Source organism: Eptesicus fuscus, chromosome 5 (assembly GCF_027574615.1).
Source record: "Eptesicus fuscus isolate TK198812 chromosome 5, DD_ASM_mEF_20220401, whole genome shotgun sequence".
NCBI lineage: Eukaryota > Metazoa > Chordata > Mammalia > Chiroptera > Vespertilionidae > Eptesicus > Eptesicus fuscus.
In genome coordinates this window covers 64,206,719-64,226,014 of record NC_072477.1, presented here as the reverse complement: position 1 = coordinate 64,226,014, position 19,296 = coordinate 64,206,719, and the positions used below count along the sequence as shown (strand labels likewise).

General features: G+C 41.0%; 1 protein-coding gene across 1 annotated transcript in view; it reads right to left on the bottom strand.

Moving 5' to 3' along the window:
- Positions 1-19,296, bottom strand: part of UBR1 (ubiquitin protein ligase E3 component n-recognin 1) — a 141,880-nt gene that overhangs the window by 111,553 nt on the left and 11,031 nt on the right. The window contains exons 2-4 of the mRNA XM_008143048.3: positions 17,280-17,536; positions 13,486-13,564; positions 7,768-7,878 (exon numbers count right to left, since the gene is read on the bottom strand). Of these exons, the coding sequence (XP_008141270.2) occupies positions 7,768-7,878; positions 13,486-13,564; positions 17,280-17,536 (447 nt within the window). The remainder of the gene's footprint in view (positions 1-7,767; positions 7,879-13,485; positions 13,565-17,279; positions 17,537-19,296) is intronic.

The following is a 19,296-nucleotide window of genomic DNA, read 5'->3' as shown; positions in this document are numbered from 1 at the left end:
ATAAAAATAAAAAAATGCATCCAAATGCTCTCATAAGCCATTATGGAAATGCAAATCAAAATCACAATGATATACCTCTTCACACCTGTTAGGATGACTATAACAAAAAAAGGCAAATAATAATAAGTGTTGGCAAGGATGTGGAAAAATCTGAACCCTTTTACACTACTGGCAGAAATGTAAAATGGTGCAGCCAATCTGGCAAAACAGTCTAAGAGGTGTCCAAAATGTTAAGCATAGTTAACATATGACCCAGCCATTCCACTCCGAGGTATCTATCAAAGAGAAATTTAAAAATGTCTGCACCAAAACGTATATACAAATGATCATAGCAGCATTATTCTTAATAGCCAAAAAGTGGAAACACCCAAAAAGCCCCTCAACTGATAAATGGATAAGTAATATGTGGTATATATCTATACATTGGAATATTATTTGGTCATAAAAAGCAATGAAGTACATGCTACCACATGGATAAAGCTTGAAAACATGCTAGGTGAAAGAAGCCAATCACAAAAGACCACATATAATATCTTCCCATTTATAAAACACTAGAGGCTCAGTGCACAGATTTGTGCACTGGTGGGGTCTCTCAGCCTGGTCTGCAGGGATTGGGCAGAAACCGGCTCTCCGACATCCCCCGAGGGGTCCTGGATTGTGAGAGGGGGCAGACCAGGCTGAGGGACCCCATTGGTGCATTATCAAGGCAGGGGAGGGACCATGGGAGGGCTCCAGGGCGTGTCCGGCCCTGTCTCGCCCACTCCCGATCCGCCAGACCCAGCAGCAAGCTAACCTACCGGTCGGAGCATCTGCCCCCTGGTGGTCAGTGCGTGTCATAGCAACTGCTCAAACGAATGGTCAGACAGTTAACTTAGCATATTGGGCTTTTATTATACAGGATGTCCAAACTTGGCAAATCTATAGAGACAAATTAATTGCCTAAGGCTGGGAAGTTAAAAAAAAAATGGAGAGTGACTGCTAATGGGTATAGGGTTTCTTTGGAAGTGATGAAAATGTTCTATAATTGATTATGCTGACAATTACACAACTCTATGAATACAATAAAAAAACCACTGAATTATACACTTTAAATGGGTGAATTTTCTTATATGGTATGCAAGTTATATCACAATAGCTTTATTTAAACAAAGGACTCAATTAGGAAAGAAAAAAATCGTAGTAGCTCTTTAAGACAAAAAAAAAAAAAAAAAAAATAAAAAAATAATCCATGCCCTATCCGGTTTGGCTCAGTGAATAGAGTGTTGGCCTGCGGATTCAAGGGTCCCAGGTTCGATTCTAGTCAAGGGCATGTACCTTGGTTATGGGCACATACCAGTAGGGAGTGTGCAGGAGGCAGCTGATCAATGTTTCTCTCATCGATGTTTCTAACTCTCTCTCCCTCTCCCTTCCTCTCTATAAAAAAAAAAATCAACAAAATATTAAAAATAATAATTTGCATTTAACTGTATAAATACGAGCACAGAAAAATATTATTAAAAAATCTAGTGGAGCCGAAACCGGTTTGGCTCAGTGGATAGAGCGTCAGCCTGCGGACTCAAGGGTCCCGGGTTCGATTCCGGTCAGGGGCATGTACCTTGGTTGCGGGCACATCCCCAGTGGGGGGTGTGCAGGAGGCAGCTGATCGATGTTTCTCTCTCATCGATGTTTCTAACTCTCTATCCCTCTCTCTTCCTCTCTGTAAAATATCAATAAAATATATTAAAAAAAAAAAAATCCAGTGGAAATCCAGTATAAATTTGTGAGACACCTGGACAGTGTTGGCGAAGAACTGAGTTAATTCCTTGGTGATTTTGGAAAAAAACACAAAGGGCTGCATATTAATAAATAGTAACTCTTCTGTTTCAGAAATATGAGATGTTTTTCCATTTATTTAGATATTTTAAAATTTCTTTCAACAATATTTTATAGTTTTCAGAATATACATTTCATACTTTTCTTAAATTTATTCCTAAATATTTTATCTCTTCGATACTAAAATAAATGAAATTTTTTCATTAATTTCATTTTCCGAGTATTCATTACAATGTATAGAAATACAAGTAATTTTTTTATTTTTTAATAAGACACTTTTTTGCTTTTTTTATATGTATATATTTTTTATTGATTTTAGAGAGGAAGGAAGAGGGAGAAATAGAAACATCAATGATGAGAGAGAATCACTGATCAGCTGCCTCCTGCACGCCCCTTACTGGGGATCGAACCCACAACCCAGGCATGTGCCCTTGACCAGAATTGAACCCACAGACTCTTCAGTCCACAGGCCAACACTCTATCCACTGAGCCAAACCGGCTAGGGTAAAATACAAGTAATCTATCTATATAACAGAGGAATATGCAAATTAGTCGGGATGCCGTAACGTCACGACCGAACAGCAGGGACCTGAGGCTGCATGGCACCTGGCCTGGGCGAGGGAGTCAGGCCGCGCCCCCCACCCCACAGGGCTTGACAGGAGACCTCAAGCCACACCCCCGCCCTGGTGCCGGGCTGGGAGACCTCATGCCGCAACCCCCAGCCCTGGTACCAGGCCGGGAGACGTCAGGCCGTGCCCATACCCCCAGAGCCGGGTCAAGGGACCTCAGGCTGTGCCCCCTGCCCAGCGGGGTTTGATGGGGGACCTCCGGCTGCGACCTTTGCCTGGCAGGGCTTAATGAGGGACCTGAGACTGCGCCCTCATACCCGGCGCTGGGCTAGGGATCTGAGGCTGTGCCCCCCCGACCCGGAGGGGCTTGAGGGGGTGGGGCCGGCTAGGTCTGGGTCTCACCCAATGGGGGTGGGGCCAGCCAGGTCTGGGTCTCCTGTGTTTTCGAAGCGCGTGCAGGTGGTGGGTAGGGACTTGACTCAAGGTCCTGCGGCATGCCAAGACTCTGACAGGCGAGAGATTTTCATATACATTTTACTAATTTTCTTTCATCTGACACTTCTATTATAGAGAAAGGGCAAATAGCAATATTAAAATATTTCCTCTAATTAATTCCCTTTTAATGTGCATAAATTTTTTGCACTGGGCCACTAGTCCTATATAATAAAAGCCTAATATGCTAAGTGTCCAGTCGTATGTTCAACCCATCAAAGTGTAATCCTATCTAATAAAAGAGTAATATGCAGCCAAAACCAGTTTGGCTCAGTGGACAGAGCGTCGGCCTGCAGACTCAAGGGTCCCGGGTTCGATTCCGGTCAAGGGCATGTACCTTGGTTGCGGGCACATCCCCAGTGGGGGGTGTGCAGGAGGCAGCTGATCGATGTTTCTCTCTCATCGATGTTTCTAACTCTCTATCCCTCTCTCTCTTCCTCTCTGTAAAAAATCAATAAAATATATTTTTTAAAAAAAGAGTAATATGCAAATTGACCGTACCTCTGCTATACCCACAAGCCATGCCCACCAGCCAATCAGGAGCGAGTATGCAAATTAACCCAACGAAGATGGCTGCGGCCACAGAAAGAGCAGGAGGCTTGGGTTTCCCCAGCAATGGAGGAAGCCAAGCTTTCCACCTGCCTTGGCAGGCCCAGGCCTCCACTCAAGGCTACAAAGTTTCAATTATACAAGATAAATAAATCACAACAAAAATGGCGGCAGTCACAGAGCTGGAGAGAGCAGGAGGCTTGAGTTGCCCCATGCTACGGAGGAAGCCAAGCTTTCCGGTGGGCCCAGGCCTCCACTCAAGGCTACAAAGTTTCAATTACAGAAGATTAAATCCCAGATACCAGGGCCTCTGCTTGGGTAGCCAGGGGGCGTGACCGGCCTGCAAACCACCACAGGCCCCTCACCCAGACTGCCCCACACCCCAAGGGAACCCCCACCCTGATCCAGGACACCCTTCAGGGCAAACCAGCCGGCCCCCATCCGTGTACCGGGCCTCTATCCTATCTAATCCTATCTAATAAAAGAATAATATGCAAATTGATCATCACTCCAACACACAATATGGCTGCCCCCATGTGGTCAAAGATGACGGCCCCCATGTGGACACAAGATGGCCACCACAAGATGGTCAGCAGGGGAGGACAGTGGGGAGGGACCAAGTCTGCAAGGGAGGGCAGTTGTGGGCCATCAGGCCAGCAGGGGAGGGCAGTTGGGAGGGACCAGGCCTGCAAGGGAGGGAAGTTGTGGGGGATCAAGCCTGCAGGGGAGGGCAATTAGGGGTGACCAGGCTGGCAGAGGAGGGAAGTTGGGGGCAATCAAGCCTGCAGGGAAGGGCAGTTAGAGGTGACCAGGCAGGCAGAGGAGGGAAGTTGGGGGCAACCGGGCCTGCAGGGGAGGGAAGTTAGGGGGGACCAGGCCTGCAGGGGAGGGCAGTTAGAGGTGACCAGGCCTGCTGGGGAGGGCAGTTAGGGGCAAACAGGCTGGCAAGGGAGCAGTTAGGCATCAATCAGGCTGGCAGGGGAGTGGTTAGGGGGTGATCAGGCTGGCAGGCAGAAGCGGTTAGGGGCAATCAGGAAGGCAGGCAGGCGAGCAGTTGGGAGCCAGCAGTCCTGGATTGTGAGAGGTATGTCCGACTGCCTGTTTAGGACCGATCCTACCTGGATCGGGCCTAAAAGGGCAGTCGGACATCCCTCGAGGGGTCCCAGATTGGAGAGGGTGCAGGCTGGGCTGAGGAACACCCCCCCCCATGCATGAATTTCGTGCACCGGGCCTCTAGTATGCTAATAATACGCTAAGGCCACTAAAATCACTCGCTATGATGTGCACTGACCACCAGGGGCAGACACTCCGACCGGTAGTTTAGCATGCTGCTAGGGTCTGGCCGATCAGGACTGAGTGAGTTGGGCCAGACACGCCCTAGAGCCCTCCTGTGGGCCCTCCCCATCTGGCCAACCTCCTGCGTCCCTCCCTGGCCCTGATCATGCACTGGTGGAGTCCCTTGGCCTGGTCTGCACCCTCTCGCAACCCAGGACCCCTTGGGGGATGTTGGAGAGGCAGTTTCTGCCTGATCCTGCAGGCCAGGCTGAGGAACCCCACTGGTGCACGAATTCGTGCACCAGGCCTCTGGTTTTTATATGATTACCTTATATCCTACTAGAGGCCCAGTGCATGAAATTCATGCATGGAGGTGGGGTGTGTGTCCCTCAACCTAGCCTGCACCCTCTCCAATCTGGGCCCCCTTGAGGGATGTCCGGTGGGATCGGGCCTAAACGGGCAGTCAGACATCCCTCTCACAATCCAGGACTGCTGGCTCCCAATCACTCACCTGCCTGCCTGCCTGATTGCCCCTAACCGCTTCTGCCTGCCAGCCTGATCGACGCCTAACTGCTCCCCTGCTGGCCCAATTGCCCCTAACTGCCCTACCTGCTTACCTGGTCGCCCCCAACTGCCCTCCCCTACAGGCCTGGTCGCCCCTAACTGCCCTCCCCTGCTGGCCTGGTTGCCCCCAACTGCCTTCCTATGCCAGCCTGGTCACCCCCTAACTGCTCTCCCCTGCTGGCCTGGTCACCCCCAACTGCCCTCCCCTGTAGGCCTGGTCCCCCCCAACTGCCCTCCTCTGCTGGCCTGATCGCCCACAACTGCCCTCCCCTGTAGGCCTAACCACCCACAACTGTCCTCCCCTGCTGGCCATCTTGAGGCGGCCATCTTTGACCACATGGGGGCGGCCATCTTGTGTGTTGCAGTGACAGTCAATTCGCATATTACCTCTATTATATAGGAAAATCTTGCTGAATTGATTTATTAGTTCGAATTATTTTTTAATGGATTCCTTAGGGTATTCTATATATTTTATATAAATTATGTCATCTGTAAATAGAGCTAGTTTTACTTCTTCCTTTCTAATATGTATGTCTTTTATTTCTTTTTTCTTGACAAACTGCCCTGGCTAGAACCTCAAGTACAATAATGAATAGATATAGCAAGAACAGAATCTTGGTCTTCTTCCTGATGTTAGGGAGACAGCATCCAGTATAATTACAGCTGTGCGTTTTTCCTAGAAGCCCTCTATCAGGTTTAGAAGGTTTCCTTCTATTAAATTTAAGTCTTTTTTATCATGGAAGTGTGTTGGAATTAGTTAAATGCTTTTGCTGCATCTTTTGTGATCATACGGTTTTATTTTTTATTCTATTTATATGGTGTATTGCAGTAACTGATTTTCAGGTGTTAAGCTATGTACTGCATTTTACATCAGATGATGCTCATTATGCCACATCAACCCACTATTAGCAGTGATTCATGACTGGTTTCAGGAATGATAGTATGATATCTCCATTGTAAAGTTTCACTTTTTTCTCTTATGACTAGCAAGTAATCTATGAGATGACAATTTAGAACCATGTGAATATTGTTCCTTATCAACTCAAGTCTCAAGGGTTTTCACATCCATTAGTGATCCTCATTTATTATATATTTCCTTAGGGCTTGTAAAACGTTGCTTTTTCTTATTCTAGTATCCCTTTTCTACTAGTTAGTATTCGTCTAGAAAAAAGAGCTTTGACCCAGCCAGTTTGGCTCAGTGGATAGAGCATTGGCCTGCGGACTGAAGGGTCCTGGGCTCAATTCTGGTCAAGGGTACATGCCCTGTTGCGGATTTGATCCCCAGAAGGAGGCGTGCAGGAGGCAGCTGATCAATGATTCTCTCTCATCATTGATGTTTCTCTCTCTCTCTCTCTCTCCCCTCTCCCTTCCTCTCTGAAATCAATAAAAATATATATATAAAAAAAGAAGAGCTTTGCCTCATCAACTGGAAATACTTGTTTACCATGAGACACAATTCCTACCAATTTTTAGAGTAAAGAATCGATACAATAATCACTACGATAGCAACAAACTTCATCTTTCTATTTATTTCTGTTTCTTATATATGTTTCATTGGGAACTCATGGATTTTTATATCTTCAATATGAGTTAATCAATTGTTATGGTTATTTGTTATTATATTTTGATGCTACAATTGTCCAACTCAGGTCAATGGAAGTCCTTTCAAGTTGTGTTCTTCTTTTGACATAAACCCATCCTTATAAGCTTATGTATTCCCTAAGGCCTAGAATCTAGTATTTTCACAGCAATCCCTGATTGCATTTAATGGAAAGTGGTACTTAAAGAGATCAAAATCTGGGCCCTGAGGTGTTCACTGCTTTAGGGTTATCTGGAACAGTTTAAAAGAGTACAAAAACTCTTTATTCTTAAAGTTTTGAAAAGAATTCCTCTGTGAAACTATTTGAACATGGCATTTTTAAAAAAAGTATTGTCTCGTGACAATTTTCTAAATTTCTTCAAAGCTTACAAATAGTTCAAGTGTTCTGTTTATTAATAAATTGGCATTTTATACTGTTTGATAAAGTAATCCATTTTCAAATGTATTTATTGTCATCTAAAGAGTTTTTTATAATCCTTACAATTCCCCTTCTGTGATTGTATCATTATTTCCTCATTTTCCTTTCTAATTATCTATATCTGAGTTGGCTCAATTCTTTTTTTCTTGATTAGGATGTATAGCAGATAATCAATTTGTTGATTTTTTTAAGGAAAGTAATTATTAAATTTATGGGTCAGTTCTACTGTTTCCTAATTTATTACATTTGGCTTCTAACAATAATTACTTACATTTGTTCTTTTAGGCTTAAATATGTATTGTTCACTCTTATGAAATTGATTGCTTAACAAAAAGTATTCTGAGTTAACTTTTCATTATGAAATCACTATTAGGATTCTCAATGGAATTCAGTTTAACCCATACACAAAACATTTATTTCTATCTAATTTCAGCAAGCTTAAAGTAGTTAGCATTTTTTATTTAAAAAACAACAACTAATATTCTTACCTCTTTTGTAGTAGCTGCTGCTCCAGGTTCATGACTTATACAAAAAGGGCCAGTTTTCCATGCCTCTGTGTCTCCACAGTCACAAAATCCTCCTCCAGTAGAAGTATGCATCTAATAAGTGAAAAGTGAGTTTGTCTTGATTTCAAAACATATTACAAAGCAAGGAAGAATGACACAGATAACTCAAATAATAAATGTTCCCTAATACTTCTACCTTAATTGTATTTAATGTAATGGAAACTGGTTATGTAAAAAACCTGAATACTAACCACAACAAAAATGGATCTTCAAATTTGATAAATTTTTTAAATATACTCTAATTTTTAAATAATAGCTTTTAAATTTTTGTAGTAATGGAGAATAGATTGTGAAGTGTGCAAAAAAATAATCTACACAATTCCCAGAATGATTCAGTAATGAGAATTTCTAATTAAACAGACATTTTAAAATAATTATAATGATACTTATATTGTACTTAAGAAATGTAAAAAGTATTTTCATCTATTTGGTGTCTTACAGCAACTAAAATGGTTTACATTTTTCCTTTGAGAGTTCTTGCAGAAAAAATTATCAAAAATATATTAAGCCAGACAGAGAATGACAATGGCCTGATTCTGAATTCCCTGTCACTGGGAATCGAACCATGACCTTCTGGTTCATGGGTCGATGCTCAACAACTGAGCCACACTGGCTGGGTACCTAATTTTGTTCTTGAGTTGTTTGTGCTAACTTACATTCCCATTAAAAGGATATATTTTGGAATTGATCACACTGGGTGAGTTTTTCTCAGTTACTCATGGGCCCTCATGCCCAGGTTAAAGGCTCAATCCCCAGTAGGGGCATGCAGGAGGCAGCTGATCAATGATTCTCTCTCACCATTGATATTTGTATCCCTCTGTTCATCTCCCTTGCTCTCTCTGAAATCAATAAAAATATATTAAAAACAAAAGAACATTAGGCAAAAATCTATCAAAATTTTAAATGCACATACTGTTCAATCCAGAAAATCTACCTCTAAGAATCTAGCCTTAGGCATTCTTGAATATATACACTGAACTATATGAAAATAAAGACATATGTACACTTCAATATTTGTTGATCAGTGGAAAACTGAAAACAATATAATTGTTTATACAAAGTGGATGCGTTAAATATATGATATATTCCCACAAAGGAATACATGCAGCAATTAAATAAGACAAGAGAAGGGATGAGAGACACAAATATAAATACATCATTGTAATTTAGTAAATATAGAGACATACACAGGAATGGAACAGAGAAAAAGAACATTATTATATGTATCAACATAGAATTATTCCCAGGATATACTGTTAAAAACAAGTTGCAAAATAGAATATACAGTAGGATCCCATTTATATACACACACACACAAATACCTCTCTAAATATACAAATATATGTATGTCTGTGTGCATGTTTATAAATACATGTTTGTAAATAAAAAAAGATCTGTAAGGATGTACAGTAAAGTGTGTTTAGTTTAACGAAGAAAGTACATGGGGGCAGAAAGACAAATATAATTTTTATTTATATTCTATTGTGTTATTTGAAATTTTAAAGTTAAGTTTTATTATATTGCCTAGGTAAATAAACATTTTTTAACACTGCTGTGTTTCAAACATAATCCTCCTATATAATAAAAGCCTAAAATGTTAAGTGTCTGGTAGTCTGTTCAACTAATCAAAGCATAATATGCTAATGATGTGCCAAGACAGCTCAACTGCTCACTATGACAGGCACTGACCACCAGGGAGCAGACAGTCGACCAGATGACCAGTCACTATGACATGCACTGACCACCAGGGGGCAGACGCTCTGACCGGTAGGTTAGCTTGCTGCTGGGGTCCGGCCTATCATGACTGAGACAAGCCGGACACACTCTGGAGCCCTCCTGCAATCCTTCCCAGGCTGGCCAACCCCCCCCCCGCAACCCTCCCCAGCCCCAATCGTACACCGGTGGGGTCCCTCAGCCTGGTCTGTGCCCTCTCACAATCCTGGACCCCTTGGGGTCGGAGAGCCCATTTCCACCCAATCCCACAGGCCAAGCCGAGGGACCCCACTGGTGCACAAATTCATGCACCGGGCCTCTAGTATCTATACAATAAAAGCCTAAGCAACTGTTACAATGTAACAACCGGAATGACCGGTTGCTATGATGCACACTGACCACAAAGGGGCAGACACTCAATGCAGGAGCTGCCTCCTGGTAGTCAGTGCACTCCCACAGGAGGAGCGCTGCTCAGCCAGAAGCCAGGTGCACAGCTGGCGAGCACAGCGGCAGTGGCAGGAGCCTCTCCTGCCTCCGCGGCAATGCTAAGGAGCAGCAAGCCGAGTGGTAAGGAGCAGCAAGCAGGCGGGCAGTAAGGAATGAGGGATCCCAGATTGCAAGAGGGATGTCCACCTGCTGGATTAGGCCCGATATCCTGAGGGGTCCTGGACTGCAAGAGGGTGCAGGCTGGGCTGAGAGACCCCTCCCACCCCCAGTGCACAAATTTTGTACACCAGGCCTCTAGTATGTATATAAATTCTCATCATGTAAGATTACAACAGGCTGATGTTAAAATAGACCCAAATAGTTATTTTTATAATTAAAACTCAGATATCATCAGCTCTGCCTATGATTTAGTGCTTTTGATCCTAACACTTTATTTCCACACATGTTTGTTGAAAGCCTCTATGTCCCAAGTACTATGACAGACATAGGAGGTATAAAGCATATGAGATCTGGACCTTGTCCTGGAGAGCTTACAGTCAGGTAGGGATGAAAGACACAAATATAAATACATCACTGTCATTTAGTAAATATAGAGACATACACAGAAGCGGAACAGAGAAAAAAGAACATTGTTAGTGAGCTTTTTTTTCTTCTCCAGGTTTATTCTAATTAACTCTAGACTATGTTCCAAAAAAGAGTGCCAAGATTACAAGCCGGCTTGGTTTTCAGTATTAACTTCCAAGATACAAGAAGACCCTAATTAGGTGAACTCGGCTACTATTTTGGTTCTACTTGATAAAAGTCATATTATTCTGATCTTGGCTACTTAAAATTTATTCTATTCTTCAAATCAAAGACCTTGGTCCTATCAGCAAGAACGACTGCAAAATAAACTGCCAAAGACCTTGTTCCTATTATCCAGGATGATAGCAAAGTATAGTAGCAATGCAAGGGTATTCCATATTCACCATTCCAAAATAAGGTAAGAGAAACAACATTAAGAACAATAAAATAATTTCATTTCAATAGTGACAATAAAATTATTTTAAAAGTTGGGTTCAGTTATAAAGTTTCTATTAAGAGGTTTCTGCAGGTCCTGCAGGTTTCTGCACTGCTGATTTGTACTACATTTGGTATAGTTCTTTCCTATAGCAATTTGGAAAAATGTATTAAGAACCTTTAAAAGTTCACTTTAAAAAAATAGAACTAAAATTATTTTTTAGAGCAGTTGGTTTAAAGAAAAATTGAGCAGAAAATATCAAGTTCACAGCCCTTCTTCCCCCAATCCTACAGTGTTTCCTGTATTATTAAGAACTTGCATTAGTGTGTTACATCCTACCTAATAAAATAGTAATATGCAAATTGACCGCACCTTCGCTACACCCAAGCCACACCCACCAGCCAATCAGGGCGAGTATGCAAATTACCCAACAAAGATGGCAGTTAATTTGCATACGCGGAGGGAGGGAGGAGTGAAGACTGAAGACAACTTAGAAGGAAGAGGGAGGAAAAGTGGAAAGCAAGGTGGCTGCCAGAGGGAAGGGCGGGGCGGGGCAGAGCCGGGCCGGTGGCAGCGGTGCGCGGGTGCAGGCGAGGCGGCCGTAATGGCGGCGGCAGCGGCAGCGCACGAGGCCGCAGCGGCCACTTGCAGGATTCTTCCGGCAAATGGGCTACTAGTTTGTTATAATTGAGGAGTGTAACCAATAATGAAATATGTAAATTCCACCAGTGATTAGCTAGTAATCCTGGGAAAACATTTTAACCACACTATATTCTAGGCTTCTCAATCTGTTTTTCCTTGTGCACAATAATAATATTCATAACCTATATCTATTGCCCAGCACTTCCTGAGCTTGAAGCAATAATATTTAGGCCAATCTAAAAACATAAACAGCACTTTCAACTCTATGGAAGACACAGTCTACATAAAACTTTAGGCATGTTACATGTCCAAAAAGAAATATCAGTCCTGGCCGATTTGGCTCAGTGGATAGAGTGTCAGCCTGTGGACCGAAGGGTCCTGGGTTTGATTCCAGTCAAGGGCACGTACCTCGGTAGTAGGCGCCTCCCCTGCCTGGGCCCTGATCAGGACAAGTGCAGGAGGCAACCAATCGATGTGTTTCTCTCACATCGATATTTCTCTCTGTCTTTCCCTCTCCCTAAAAAGCAATGGGAAAATATCCTTGGGTGAGGATTTTTTAAAAATACACAAAAAGAAACACCAGTTATTATGTTTGTCTAAGCCCACAGTAAAGAACCAATACTATTACTTGAGAAGTATATTTCAGCTCAAAATTACAAGGTTGTCTAAAAATGTAACAGGAAAGGAAAAAGCCCTCAACCTCATTAGTAATTAGGAAAATTAAGATCACAATGTGATACTATTATATAACCATCAGATTGGCTAAAATTAAAAAGACACCAAATCTTGCAAAAATGTGGAGCAATGGCAATTCTCATATACTGCTGCCATAAATTGGTATAACCACTTTGGAAAACAGTCTGACATTAACTATTATGACTGAAGATTCATATACTCTAGAACTCAGCAATTCTATTCCAGATAAATAGCCCAGAAAAACTACTGTACATGTATACCAAAACGTACAAATAAGAATGTTCATAGCAGAATTGTTCATAATAACCACAAATTAGAAGCAGTGTGCACTATCCATATACAGCACAATAAAACAATATGGATTACTGAGCATTATAAGGCCAATGGACAAATTACAGCTACACACATAATGCTGAATGAAAGAAGTCAACTCAAAAGAAAAAAGATACAGTATGACTCTACCTATATAAAGTTCAAAAACAGATAAAACTTGCCCTAACTGGTTTGGCTCAGTGGATAGAGTGTCAACCTGAGAACTAAAGGGTCCTGAGTTAGATTTTTGTCAAGGGCACATGCTGGTCAAGGCTCAATCCCCAGTGGGGATGTGCAGGAGGTAGTCAATCAATGATTCTCTCTCATCACTGATGTCTCTATCTCTCTCCCTCTTCCTTCCTCTCTGGAATCAATAAAATATATATTTAAAAAACACACACACACACACAAAGATAAAACTATTCAATATGATTTGAGTGATAAGCTAAAAGGGAAATAAAGGACAAGTTATTGTGAGAGGTGAGAGAAAGATTGTGATCCAGGAAGAACAAATGGGAGGAGGCCTCTGAGAGCAGACAATGTCTTATTTCTTGACCTTAGTAGTGGTTATATGAGTGTTGACTTTATAGTTATTCTTTAAGCTGTTCATATACCGTATACAATCTTTTATATAAATGTGATATACTCACAAAAAATTGTATGGGACTACTTCTTGAGATAGATGTCCCATCACATAACATGTTTAATCAAGGCTAAAGGTACACATATCCAAACTGTAATAGCAGGAATTCAAGTACTGGTCAGGAATATGAATTAGGTGGCCAACAGATTCCTGCTAATCTAGATATTTTATAGCTCTATTTTCATACCTTGTAACGATGATTTTTATGAACACTGTTCTGGAAGCAGTCCATACAGAGTACACATGTTGGATCAATTGCACAATCCCTGAAAAAGATTAAAAATCAGAATCCAAAATTTAGATTACTCCGACTGATGCTTAAGGACTATAATGTAATGTGAATGTGTTTCCTATATGATCCACAAACTGAACATGAAAATGCTTCAAAAACTAAATTTCAAATAATTTTAGCCATAGTTGAATGTTTAAGTTTGGATATTTCGTTTTGTTTCTTAAATCATTCTCATTACTTTGAGTTTGCACAGTTTCAAACTGTTAAGATACACTTCAAAATTAGTTTTATGAAAAAGTGATTAACTTTAAAAAAGTTATTTGCCATCATCTTACCCTACTACATTTACAAACACTTTACAAACAATGAGTGTTCAATGGTAAATAAAGCTTGGATAAAGACAAAAGTCATTAGAATGTAAGCATCATAAGGGCAGGAATTTCTATTTATTTTAAAAATTTTTAATTTATTGATTGATTTTAGAGACAGAGGAAGGGGAAGAGAGAGAGAGAAACACTGAATTGCTCCACTTATTTTTGCAGACATTAGTTGATTCTTGTATGTGCCCTTACGTGGGACCGAACCCGCAACCTTCATTATCAGGACAATGCTGTAACCAACTGAACTACCTGGCCAGCATTCTATTTATTTTATACTAGAGGCCCAGTGCACAAAATCATGCACTCGTGGGGTCCCTCAGCCTGGCCGGCGATCAGGGCCCATCAGGGCAGTCTTGCCCAGTCCCAATCGGCCGATTGAGGCCGGCCAGCCGGGGAGGGACCGTGGGAGGGCTCCAGGGTATGTCCAGCCCTCTGGCCTAGTCCTGATCACCCAATCCCGATTGGACAGACCCCAGCAGCAAGCTAACCTACTGGTCTGCCCCCTGGTGGTCAGTACGTGTCACAGCAACTAATTGAGCGGTTGACCTAACTGTGGACTGATAGGTCGGACACTTAGCATATTACGCTTTTATTATAGAGGATATTGATATGTCCCAAACACCTTAAAACAGTGCCTGCTACATGTTAGGTATTGAACTAATATTTATTGAATGAATGAAATTCAATCTCTCTTCATTTCTTCCCTAACAACAGCTTTTAAAATGTACTATTTTATTTAATATTTTCAGGAAAACACTGAGGACAATATACAGTAAGTCCTCACTTAAGGTCACCTATAGGTTCTTTGACTTTAAGTGAAACAACATATAACAAAACCAATTTCAGCCCTGGCTGAGTGGTTCAGTTGGTTGGAACATCATCTGGTACACTAAAAGGTTGCAGAGGTTCAATTCCCAGTCAGGGCACATACCTACGTTGAGGGTTCAATCCCTAGTCAAAGCACGTATGGGAGGCAACCGATTGATATTGTTCTCTAACATCAATGTCTCTCTCTCCCTCTCTCTCTTTCCCTCCCTCTCTCTCTCTCTCAAAATCAATTTTAAAATACATATCCTCAGGTGAGGATTAAAAAAACAACAACACACAGACCAAAAATATAATTTTACAATAGGCTATTTGAAATAAACAAGAGTTAAGTTCCTATGGCATCTTATCATTATAATGAACAACATTGAACAAAATGTTATTTGAGGACATGCTATAAATTAGTGCAAAATTAATTTTTTAAAAAAATATTTTTTTATTGATTTCAGAGAGAAAGAGAGAGCGAGAGAAAGAAACATCAGTGATGAGAGAGAATCATTGGTTGGCTGCCTCCTGCATGCCCTCCACTGGGGATCAAGCCCGCAACACAGGCATGTGCCCTTGACCAGAATTAAACCTGGGACCTTCAGTCTGCAGGCTAATGCTCTATCCACTGAGCTAAACCAGCTAGGGCTGCAAAATTAATTTTTTTTATATATATTTTATTGATTGATTTTTTACAGAGATGAAGAGAGAGGGATAGAGAGCTAGAAACATCGATGAGAGAGAAACATCGATCAGCTGATGTGCCCGCAACAAGGTACATGCCCTTGACCGGAATCAAACCTGGGACCCTTGAGTCCGCAGGCTGACGCTCTATCCACTGAGCCAAACCGGTTTCAGCTGCAAAATTAATTTTTAAAATATTTTATTTAAAAGAGTTGAAGATATGGAATTGGAAGTTTTAAAAATGAATATTAAAAGAGTAATAGGAAATAAAAATTGCCTAACAATGTTCTCTGAAATGTATATGATCTACTGACCTATTTAGAGCAGGATTTCTAAACCTCAACAGTACTGAAGTTTTGAACCAGATAGTTGTCAGACGTAGAGAAGACTGCCCTGTGTATTGTAGGATGTTTAAGCAGCAATCCTGGTCTCTACCCACTAGTACCATTTCCTCAGTTGTGACGATTTGAAATGCCTCCATGTGCCCTAGCCAGTATGGCTCATCCTGGTTAGGGCACATGCCCAAGTTGCAGGCTAGATCCCCAATAGGGGCCTGCAGGAGGCATCCAACCAATGTTTCTCTTTCATTGATGTTTCCCTCACCCTTCCTCTTTCTCTAAAAACATCAATAAAAACACATATATTTTTTAAATGTCTCCATGACACTTTTGGAGAAATAGGGTCTACAAATGTCTACTATGCTTTAGTTGAACCTGATTGGGCTTCAGCTGAAAAATACATAAGATAAATGAACCATACCATGCTATACAGCAAAACAGTGTACAAAATACATAAGCTGACTTTTTCCTGATGAAAGAATTGGATAAAAAGATAGTATGTTCTAAACAACTATTAACTAAATATAAACCAGTCAAACCTAGAATGACAGTAAAGCAAAAAAAAACTTCTGTATTTATAAAGTTTAAAAAGTTACACTTCTAATCTAACCTAAACTACCTCTATCAAAGGAGAAAAAAGAAAGACAACTAAAAGTGCTGCTAAGATCTAAAAGTTGAACGTTTCAGGCAGGATTAGGGAGTGAAAAAGTTTTCCATGTTTAAGGCAACTGCTCTCACAAAGGGTAAAAGCCTAAATCTGTTTCTAGTTTCCGCACCACTGGCCTGGATTTTACCCAGTGGAATTCCTTCTGCCCTTACAGGTCCACAATCCTTTGGCACCAAATTTCACTTGGTAGCAAAAACTGACTTGAAATAACATGAAACTACAGACTCTATGTATACCACTTGCTGTGAATATTCATAGATTTCTTACAAAAATGCTGTTTGATGATAAGATCCTGCCTTGATTCTGCTAGGGAAGTATTAAAAATTCTGAAATACACCTGGCCTCAAGGGTTTCAAATTAAGAGTATGTGGACTACATAATAAGGCAAAAATCTATCACTTATGCACACTTTTGGAGAACATGAAGAAAAAATGAGAAAACTGTTTAATTATGTCATATTAAAAAAAAAAAGCTGCCTGGGTGGCGAGGCTCAGTGGTTGAGTGTCAACCTATGAACTAGGAGGTCAGGGTTCAATTCCTGTTGAGGGTATATGCCCGGGTTGTGGGCTCAATCCCCAGTGGGGGGAGTGTACGGGGACAGCCAATCAATGATTCCCTCTCATCACTGATGTTTCTATCTCTCTCCCTCTCCCTTCCTCTCTGAAATCAATTTTAAAAAATTAAAAAAAAAAACAAAAAAAAAAAACAAGCTACTAGTATACTAGCAAAAACAGATGTATAAGTACATAATAAAAGGAAGTTAGTTAAGTAGGATTACACAAGTAATAAACCAAGAAAGGTACATCATGAAGTAGGTACAAAATATCCATATTGTAATTATAACCAATCCTGTACATTTCTAATTCTTACCTACAAGAATACGTTGTTTCTCCACTTTTGAAAACCTTCCCACAGAGTTGAAATGCTCCACTATGTTTTAATTTCTCTAAACAAGTATCTGGATCTTCTCCAAATAAATACCATTCCAATGGAGCGAATATTGATGTTTGTATGCTCTCCTCCTGCTTTTCCAAGTCTGGGTCCATTTCAGCAAAGTAAATTTCAGGCACCAATTGTGCCAAATGGTGCAAGAAAGCAGTATGAAAATCAACTTGCTGATCCCACCACTGAAAGAAAAGAAAACGAGAAGACTTTGTTATAACTTCCTTCTTAAAATTCTAGGGGCACCAGTAATAGCACAGCTCTGTAATTTCAGAGAAAGTGACCTACAATATATTCTTATTTTATCCTTTGCCAATACAAAAGGAAAGTGGGTGATTAAAAAAAAAAGTCTTGGAAACAAGTGATTGCCCACATATACCATAGATATCTGAAAAAAAGAAAAGTAGCTGTAGCGGGTAAGAATTATCCTTCCCTTCTGGAATGGCTAACTTTTGGTGTGTAAAGGTAACTCTATTATCAGTTAGAGGCTGTACAAACAAAGCATTCCCCACAGTCTTAGTTTTTTTAAAGGAACCATGCATTTAATGCAGTGGTTCTCAACCTTTCTAATGCCGCAACCGTTTAATACAGTTCCTCATGTTGTGGTGACCCCCAACCATAAAATTATTTTCGTTGCTACTTCATAACTGTAATTTTGCTACTGTTATGAATCGTAATGTAAATATCTGTGTTTTCTGATGGTCTTAGGCGACCCTGCTAGCGGTTCTCAACCTGTGGAGAAAAACACAGATATTTACATTACGATTCATAACAGTAGCAAAATTACAGTTATGAAGTAGCAACAAAAATAATTTTATGGTTGGGGGTCACCACAACATGAGGAACTGTATTAAACGGTCGCTGCATTAGAAAGGTTGAGAACCACTTATCTAATGAGAGATCAAAATGAATGATTGTCAAAGAGTTTTTAGAACACAAAAGCACTAACCATCAAAGAAAAAAAACAACACATAAATTGGACCTCATCAAAAGTAAAACCTGCTCTTCAAAAGAAACTGTTACAGATGGCTCCTATGCCATGCTTATTTAAAAAGAAAAATAAAAATATATATATATATATATATGTATTGATTTCAGAGAGAAAGAGGGAAACATCAATGGTGAGAGAGAATCATTGATCGGCTGCCTCCTCATGCCCCACACTGGGATCGAGCCTGCAACCTGGGCATGTGCCCTGACCGAGAATTGAACTGTGACCTCCTGGTTTATAGGTCAACACTCAACTAGTGAGCAATACCTGCCAGGCTATGCCATGCTTATTTACATCTGAAAGCATGCTCAACATCTTCAGTCATTATAAAAATGCAAATTAAAATGACAATGAGATTACCCTACAAAACCCATTAAAATTTAGGTGAAAAAATAAAATAAAGCCCTGGCCAGGTTGGCTCAGTTGGTTGGAGCTGGTTCGATTCCTGGTCAAGGCACATAACTAGGTTGTGGGTTTGATCCCCAGTTGGGGCACATGCAGAAGACAACCAATTGATGTTTCATGTTTCTCTCTCTCTCACTCCTTTCCCCTCTTTCTAAAATCAATAAGCATGTCTGGGTTCATTTCAGCAAAATAAATTTTGCTGAGGATTCAAAGAGTAAACAATGTTGCACTAGCTGGTTTGGCTCAGTGGATAGCCTGTGGACTGAAGGGTCCCAGGTTCGATTCCAGACAAGGGCACGTGCCCAGGTTGCAGGCTCAATTCTCTCTTATCATTGATGTTTCTATCTCTCTTTCCCTCTTCCTTCGTTACATGATGTCCCCTGGTGGTCAGCGCACATCATAGTGGATGGTTGAACTCCCGATCGGTCAAACTCCTGAGGGGACAATTTGCATATTAGCCTTTAATTATATAGGATAGTTCAACAAAGTAGGTTACAAAGCAATATGTATAAAGTCTCATTTTGCTTAAATATTAATTGTATTTACATG